General features: G+C 41.5%; 2 protein-coding genes across 6 annotated transcripts; one reads left to right on the forward strand and one right to left on the reverse strand.

The window, feature by feature from the left end:
• The first annotated feature begins 7 nt into the window (after window positions 1-7).
• On the forward strand, window positions 8-2,673 carry dnajc9 (DnaJ (Hsp40) homolog, subfamily C, member 9). 2 transcript variants are annotated; one of them, XM_024386510.2, is made up of 6 exons: window positions 8-288; window positions 799-990; window positions 1,128-1,268; window positions 1,482-1,736; window positions 1,894-1,977; window positions 2,094-2,673. In XM_024386510.2, exons 2-6 carry the CDS (start codon window positions 817-819, stop codon window positions 2,202-2,204), a joined length of 765 nt encoding a protein of 254 aa, XP_024242278.1. In that variant the 5' UTR covers window positions 8-288; window positions 799-816; the 3' UTR covers window positions 2,205-2,673. The 2 variants fall into 2 exon arrangements, with proteins under 2 accessions (XP_024242278.1, XP_024242277.1); XM_024386509.2 differs by having other exon boundaries at window positions 9-363.
• Window positions 2,674-2,761: 88 nt separating this feature from the next.
• Window positions 2,762-6,566, reverse strand: nudt13 (nudix (nucleoside diphosphate linked moiety X)-type motif 13). Of its 4 annotated transcripts, none has more exons than XM_024386508.2 (9): window positions 6,445-6,566; window positions 5,792-5,889; window positions 5,537-5,679; window positions 5,196-5,303; window positions 4,918-5,024; window positions 4,675-4,800; window positions 4,408-4,519; window positions 4,145-4,200; window positions 2,762-3,465 (listed from the first exon to the last, which is right to left on the reverse strand). In XM_024386508.2, the coding sequence occupies exons 2-9, from the start codon at window positions 5,869-5,871 to the stop codon at window positions 3,274-3,276; spliced, it is 924 nt and encodes a 307-aa protein (XP_024242276.1). In that variant the 5' UTR covers window positions 5,872-5,889; window positions 6,445-6,566; the 3' UTR covers window positions 2,762-3,273. The 4 variants fall into 4 exon arrangements, with proteins under 4 accessions (XP_024242276.1, XP_024242273.1, XP_024242274.1 ...); XM_024386505.2 differs by having other exon boundaries at window positions 2,763-3,465; window positions 4,046-4,200; XM_024386506.2 differs by having other exon boundaries at window positions 2,763-3,465; window positions 4,046-4,200; window positions 5,792-5,941; window positions 6,445-6,558.
• Between the last annotated feature and the right edge of the window lie 1,765 nt (window positions 6,567-8,331).

The raw sequence follows: 8,331 nt of genomic DNA on the forward strand, positions 1-8,331 counted from the left end.
AGAGACAGCTACTATATTTTGAAAGCTACAAAGTTGTACATTACCTTATTCAAACACACTGTAGTGTGATTATTTTGTTTATTTAATACTTGACCTTCCAGGAAACCCCATACGTTTATTTACTTTGGCATTTAAACATTGGGCATCTGGTAATCAAGGGCATTGAGAATCTTTGAAGAGGCTGTTTCGAAAACCTGTGGGGCGATCATATGAATTATACGATGACGCAAATACCGCGCCAAATTTTGTAGAGAGCTGCTTGCTTGTTGACAATTGGGAGCTAGAAAGGTACCTAGCTTGCTATCCAAAAGACACGGACACAATCACAATAATAACCTGTCATTCACTCCAGTCAAAGGACGCGTGAGTTGGGAGACATACTTATTTTTGTTGGCATGTCCAGTCGGAATAGCTAGTTCCACAATTTCTGTAGGTAGAGGCCGGTGCCAGGTCCAGTGTCTGAGATATTTACGTTAGCTAGCTAGCATCAGCTGCTCGCTAAGTAGCGCAATCTAGCTAGCTAGTTAACGTTGAGCGACAAGCTAAATTATTGAAATTGACAGTCATGTTATTGACGATTTTGTGTGGTTGTAGCTCCGACTTTGTGCGTTTGGTTATTGTTTTGGGGAACTGAATTTGAGATAGACGCTACTGTCTGGGCAGAAAGAGAGCCAGAAAGAGTCACGTTAAGGGGGATATCGTAACGTTAGTTGGCTAGTTACATTAGCTATATCACTGCCAGTTAATTCCTCACACATTGTTTACATTTTATGTTGCATTTTTCTTTATTTGTCCTAGTTGCTAGGTGAAGCAGACATGGGTTTACTGGATCAATGTGAGGAGCTGTTCAAGACGTCAAACCTTTATGATGTAATCGGTGTCACAAATGATGCATCGGAGGCAGAGGTTCGACGGGGTTATTATAAAGTCTCACTACAAGTCCACCCTGACAGATCACCAGGTGACGGGCAAGCCACTGCCAAGTTCCAGGTAGGCAAGACAACACTTACATTCAAAAAATAATGTGTGAACGTTTGTTTACCTTTAAAACCATGGTTGATATATTGGGAGGAGCAGGTGTCCGATGATCAGTTTCTGGCCTATTTGATATCTTGATGTGTTACTAGACTCTAGGGAAGGTGTATGCAGTCTTAAGTGACAAAGACCAAAGGGCCATTTACGACGAGCAGGGCATAGTAGACGAGGAGTCCGACTCACTTGACCAAGATCGTAACTGGGAAGAATATTGGAGAACAATGTTTCCTAAGGTAGGACTTCAAGTTAAGCATTTTTTCCCCCTGTGCAAGTTACAAATGGATACATTCAGTGCCTAGTGAAAGTCTTCACATCCGCCTTGCACAGTTTTCACATTCTGCAGCCTTAAATTAAAATCTCAGCTACAATGAATTAACACTGTACATTCAGAAAGTCCCAGGCCTGGACATGATCAGTTATGTCAAGACTGTGCATTCTCTTTGCAGATCACACTTCAAGATATCCTGAACTTTGAGAAGTCCTACAAGGACTCTGAGGAAGAAAAGCATGATCTGATGCGGGTCTATGAGGAGCACAAAGGCGACATGGACATGATCATGGAGAACGTGCTGTGTGCCACCCAGGAGGACGAGCCACGGATCAGAGCCGTCCTCCAGTGCGCCATCGACTCCAAGGTGCTGCTGGCTCACAAGGCTTTCACCAACGAGAGTGCTAAGAAGAAAAGCAGCCGCAAACGCAAGGTGTGTGAACTAATCCACCACTCTATATATATTCCTCAGTGCATTTTGAGTTTGTTTTATCTCATGCTCTTATCACAGAGACATAGCTAACTGATACAGGTTAACATCAGTATGGTCACCATTGCAGCTGTCAATGTTTGTGTCATTGTGTTTCCAGGCCGATAAAGAGCGTAAAGAGGCAGAGGAGATGCAGAAAGAGATGGGCCTGAACAGCGAGGACAGCCTGGTGGCCATGATCAAGGTGAGACAGTTAGTTGACCAACGTGGTACAACGTAACTGTAAAACCATTACTGACCTTTTTTCGAAGCTGCCGTTGGTTATGTATCTCTTATCCCCCTCCTTTTCTTTTATTTCAGAAAAATCAGAAGTCAAAAGAGGCAGGCTTTAACAATTTTATGGATAACCTGGAGGCAAAGTACTGCAAGAAAAGACCAAGCTCCTCCTCAGGAAGGAAGGGAAAGAAGTGACTTTTTTTCTAACTCACCTCTGCGCTGTTGCTAACAGTCATCTGTTTTCATTATATGTTATGATTAAAAGTTGATCCTGCGCAAAGACAGTTCTTGAGACCACTCTGTCGTAGTGAAAGATGATATTCTGTTCATAAGTCACTTAGGACCTAAACATGGTCAGATGATTTGAGTGGCAGGGGATGTGCCTATATATATGGGGGTGGGTCACTATTGATGAAGTCATATGTATATTTCCAAAGATTTAATAAAATAAAAACGATTTACTTGGTAATGGAAAGTCTTATCATACTAGCTTCTGTAACCAGTGGCCTAGATGGTTATGTAGCAACAACACATTATCAAGACATTGTGATGTAATGTTGCCGATTGGTTTTATGTATAGCCCTTAAGGATTATTTTATTTTTCAAATTGCACTTAAATGTATTTGGTTTTGAAGTCAAAAAATAAAAGCGTCCAAAACGTTCAGTCTCTCTTGGTGGCAACAGCAGGCTTAAAATATGTATGTTTAGGCTTTATGGTTTTATTCAGTTAGTTTCTGTACATACACCAATCAGGCTTAAAAAACATCAGTTTAGGTTTTATGGTTTTATTTATCTGAACATACAAGTATATTATTACAGTACTGATACACTTACAACCATTCACTTTGTAAATCATTTTGAGAATCATTGCAATACTGTGGAGGTAGTTACAGTATTTAAACAAAATCAACAGTTTAAACTTCATAAAGGCCTAGTAATCACACAATTAAATGTATGCAAAAATGTCCTTTACATAGTGTGTATATATATATAATAAGAATAAAAAATGTTAGCTATAAGCCAAGCCCTTTGATGGTATTGCAGTATCTCTTGAAACACAATGTCCTGGTCAAACACTTTTTTCCTCAAGGGAGATGTATTTCCTGTCAGTTCCCCCCATGTCTGTTCTTGACCTGTATGTTTCATTCCCGTCTGTGTGTGTTACCAAGCACTTAAACAGTACCGTGTTCCTGCCTGGTCTTCCAAAATCATCTGTGTGGTGTATTTGCAGCTTTGATGCTCATCTGTTGTCCACCACATCTTGCTATGATTTGAGGTGTTGTTGATTGGCCCATTCCTGGATCAACCGGTTAGCTATGGCGTAGCTTGGTGGGACCCAGAACACAGTAGGCTCTCCTTTGTTGTTCCGTGGTGGTGCCTTGATCGTCAGCGCCTCTTGGACTTCCTCTAGGCTGAACCACCGTGCATCCTCTAACTCCACCTTATCCACACTGACCTGTTAGGCAAAGCAGTTCAGATCAGCAACGTACAATTAATTCAGTTTTCAACTTATGTGATTTATTTCAATGTACACTGTATTGACATGGAAAATATTTTCTTTATATAGAGCTTTTTTATTACAAGTATAATCTCAAAGTCTCCTTAAAAATAAAATTAACAAAAAACAATTGAACAAAACAAATGTGATCTGGCAGTTATTGGACACTAAATGTACAACAATGGATAAGCAGGGTTGGATTACCGACCTGCTTTTATGTTTGAGTAACTGAAATAGCATATGAACCCTGCATTAACCATGACAAAATGTGTAGAATTGCAGAAAATTTTCTTTAAAACTGCAACACTTTATCTCTGGCCCATGGCAAAATGTGTAGAATTGCAGGAAATTAGCTTTAGAACTGCAAAATATTCTCTCTGCCACCCAGAAATAGGTAAAAAATGTTTGGACCTAGGCCCCAGATTTGTTTAGTCCAGGCCTGTGGAGAAGGCTTCGTCTAGATGTCTTGCTCACACTCAAGCCAAATGAATGTATGAACACAGAGAAAGTTAGAATAGTGAGGCAGCCATTGACTGACGTGTGTCTTGTCTGGGTTGACAGTGGCGTGACAGGCCACCATGAAGGAGCTCTGTGGGAAGGGCCAGTGCTGAGAGCATGAGTACTGGATAGACTCTACCTCCAGCCCCACCTCCTCAGCTATCTCCCTGCGGAGTGCCTCCTCCATGGTCTCACCTGTTGACACATTCAAGAACCTATACCAGTGCTTATGCCAACAGTAATATATTAGACTTAACAAGTACAGTTATGGATAAGTGAGTTACATCTCTCAGGCTGTTTACATCTGGGTAGCATATTAGGACTGGATGTAGCCTATGTAATAGACATGTTATAGTCAATACACATGCCTCATTGATTTGAAATGTGCGGCATGAGACTCACCAATGTCACAGAAGCCTGCCAGTGCACTGTACATCCCCCGTGGAAAGGTGGACTGCCTCCCCAGCAAACACCGTTTCCCATCAGACACCAGTACGATCACCACCGGAGACATCTGTAGAAAAACAAAAGACACAACAGAACTACTTTTCACCCAGCTTGGGGAAATGTACTAACTACTCTATTTCATGATGAAAATCCAATGTGATATGAGAGCTGTTAAATAGCTCATTGACCTTTTATATTTGCTAGATAAGCCCCGTTTCTTACCTTAGGGTAATAAGTGATCCCACTGCTGTGACACACACGCTGACTGCCAGACTGGTTCCTTTGGGTGGGCTGCCCAGTGGAGCTGCAGAAGCCATTGGTCTGGTGCCAGCGAAGGAGAGCCTGCCCCTGACGATCAAAACATACACCCAGGTATTATAGCAAACACAGAGAGACACACGGTATAATACAATACCAGAAAAACACAGTGCAACACTAGATTGGAGACTTGACTCCAATACCCACTCTGGCTACAAGCGGTGCCTCAGACCCTCTCAGTAGGAAGAAGGCTTTCCTCAGGTCTACGAAGGTTCCTCTACACAGCTCCTCCACAGCAGCCTGCTCAATCGCCCCTACAGCACAGAGAGACAGTCGGTCAACCTGTCGTCTGACCCAAGAGACACAGAGGACAATGTACTGTAGGTGGAGAACGAGATGGATTGTTATTCCAGATGGGAATTTGATGTACCAACTAACTGTATGTTCCATGAAGTAATGTATTACATGTCTGGATGTTCTCGTACCAACATCAAAGGAGAACTGTGCTTCGTTCTGTTCAGTGCAGTTGATGAGAATGGATTCCTTCACCATCTCCTTGTCCTCTCCAAGCTTTTCCAGAATCTCTTCTACATCTGAGAGGAACAAATGTATTTCCATGACGTGCATACTACATGTTTGTGTTGGTATATACAGGTACATCTCTGTTGAAAGTTGTTCCTGTCAAGAAATGCCCATTTCTATTATGTCATTGCAATAATGTCATTCTCAATTTAGTGGATTCTGAAGTGAGAGGGGGCTGTCCTTGTTATATACAGTTAGTCTCAATCCTAGCTTCATTGGCACTAATCATCTGGCCATACAATACCTTTGGTCTGGAGAGCTGGGAGCTGGTATATTCCACTGTCAGTCCGCCGCAGTAGAGGAGCCAGTTTGTGATAGAGGAAAATATTCCCAGATTGCAATGCTGCTCGACACGCCTCATCCTCCTCCTTTATCTTATTCAAGTGCCTAAATCAGACATGCCATAACTTTAGCATGAATGTAATCCCATTCAACCGTTATCTAACTTGCAGTATGTTTATTAAATGGGTGGGTATATCTGACAGTTAACTGAACTGACCTCATCCTGGACACATAGCTGGCGGAGGACCGTGAGACCATCCACTTGGGTCTGAAGAGAATCCTCAGTGGCTGGAGCATGTTTAGGGTCCCACAGATCTACATACAATGAGAACAATTGGTCCCAGGTGAGTTGTATTGTGTAGAACATCTGAAATAATGAACGCAATACAAATAAATATTACATGTAAACAAATTAAAAGGAATCAAGGTGAAACACAAAGTAGATGATAGTGGAAACTGTCTTTGTAGCGCTGTTCTGGCTTAACCAGGGGGCTGAGCTCTGGTTCCAATGGAGCAGAGCCTGCCAAAGAAGCCATATCGTGGTGAGTTCTAGTAAGAAACATTTCGTTTTAAACATAATTAAATAAATGCAGTGAAACCACATCTCAATCAATTTATGTACAAGTATATTATTGCAGTCATATTCTGTGCATTTGAGTGTTGTCCTTCACGTATATGTTCATGAACAATCGCATGTAGAGGACAGTGCACTCTGACAGTAGCCTACAAGTTGTACCGACTCATTGGGACTTCAAAATGGAGGTTGTTTCGTAATATCTACTATGTGCGGCACAAGTTCTTGCCAAACCATTCCTAGGCTAAACTAAACTGAAAACGTGATACCGTAAGACAAAATAAATCTAAATTCACCTTGCTTGCAGTCCAAATCCTCAAACGAAAAAAAATAGAAAGGGAAACAACTTGCGTCAAGGCACAGAGACCAAACGTGTTAACAGACAGAGCGTGCAGCGACCTCTGCCGCTGACAGAGGGTATATCTTCTCTGTTATAGTAGAGTCAAATGTAATTTTCACTCATTCATCTGTAGTTGAGTTGTTTTTTATTGGAAAATGGCAATGGATAAGATTATTTTGTGTTGCAATAATTGACTATCAATTGATTGCATTTTATTGATGGAAAAACAAGATCAAATAACTAATCACTTGACTTTTTTTCCCTTTCAATTGACATTCCAGTCTCTATTCACATTTTTCAATATGCTGTTATAGCTGGAGTTAGGCCTGGACTACAGTAGTATTCCTCACCTGCTTACCATTGACTGTATGATCCTTCCCAATTATATGGGTTTTCACCTGAGATAAGAATAATAATTGAAAAATGTTTTAAATAATAATATGTAGAGTACCAGTCAAAAGTTTTGACACGCCTACTCATTCAAGGATTTTTCTTTATTTTTACTATTTTCAACATTGTATAATAATAGTGAAGACATCAAAACTATGAAATGACACATAGGGAATCATGTACTAACTAACAAAGTGTTAAACAAATCAAAAAATATTTTATATTCGTCAAAGTAGCCACCCTTTGCCTTGATGACAGCTTTGCACTCTTGGCATTCTCTCAACCAGCTTCACCTGGAATGCTTTTCCAACCGTCTTGAAGGAGTTCCCACATATGCTGACCACTTCTTGGCTGCTTTTCCTTCACTCTGCGGTCCAACTCATCCCAAATCATCTCAATTGGGTTGAGGTCGGGTGATTGTGGAGGCCAGGTCATCTAATGCAGCACTCCATCATGCTCCATCTTGGTCAAATAGCCTTTACACAGCCTGGAGGTGTGTTGGGTCATTGTCCTGTTTAAAAACAATTGATAGTCCCACTAAGCGTAAACCAGATGGGATGGCGTATCGCTGCAGAATGCTGTGGTAGCCATGCTGGTTAAGTGTGCCTTGAATTCTAAATAAATCACAGACAGTGTCACCAGCACGGTACCCCCACACCGTCACACCTCCTCATCCATGCTTCACAGTGGGAACCACACATGCAGAGATCACCGTTCACCTACTCTGTGTCTCACAAAGACATGGTGGTTGGAACCAAAAATCTCATTAAACCAAAGGACAGATTTCCACCGGTCTAATGTCCATTGCTCATGTTCCTTGGCCCAAGCAAGTCTCTTATTAATATTAGTCCTTTAGTAGCCACCAGGCTGTCCTTGCTGTTCAGGCCCATTTTCTTCACACAGTCTCCTCTGAACAGTTGATGTTGAGATGTGTTATTTGAACTCTGTGAAGCATTTATTTTGGCTGCAATTTCTGAGGCTGGTAACTCTAACGAACTTATCCCCTGCAGCAGAGGTATCTCTGGGTCTTCCTTTCCTGTGGCGGTCCTCGTCAGAGCCAGTTTCATCATAGCGCTTGAGGGTTTTTGCGGCTGCACTTTAAGAAACCTTCAAAGTTCTTGACCTATTCCGTACTGACTGACCTTCATGTCTTAAAGTAATGATGGACTGTCATTTCTCTTTGCTTATTTCAGCTGTTATTTCCGTAACATGGGCTTGGTCTTTTATCAAATAGGGCTATCTTCTGTATATCACCCCTACCTTGTCACAACACCACTGATTGGCTCAAATGCATTAAGAAGGAAAGAAAATCCACAAACTGACTTTTAACAAGGCACACCTATTAATTTAAATGCATTCCAGGTGACTACCTCATGAAGCTGGTTGAGAGAATGCCAAGTGTGTGCAAAGCTGTCATCAAGGCAAAGGGTGGCTACTTTGAAGAACCTCAAAT

The sequence above is a fragment of the Oncorhynchus tshawytscha genome, linkage group LG24, assembly GCF_018296145.1.
Source record: "Oncorhynchus tshawytscha isolate Ot180627B linkage group LG24, Otsh_v2.0, whole genome shotgun sequence".
NCBI lineage: Eukaryota > Metazoa > Chordata > Actinopteri > Salmoniformes > Salmonidae > Oncorhynchus > Oncorhynchus tshawytscha.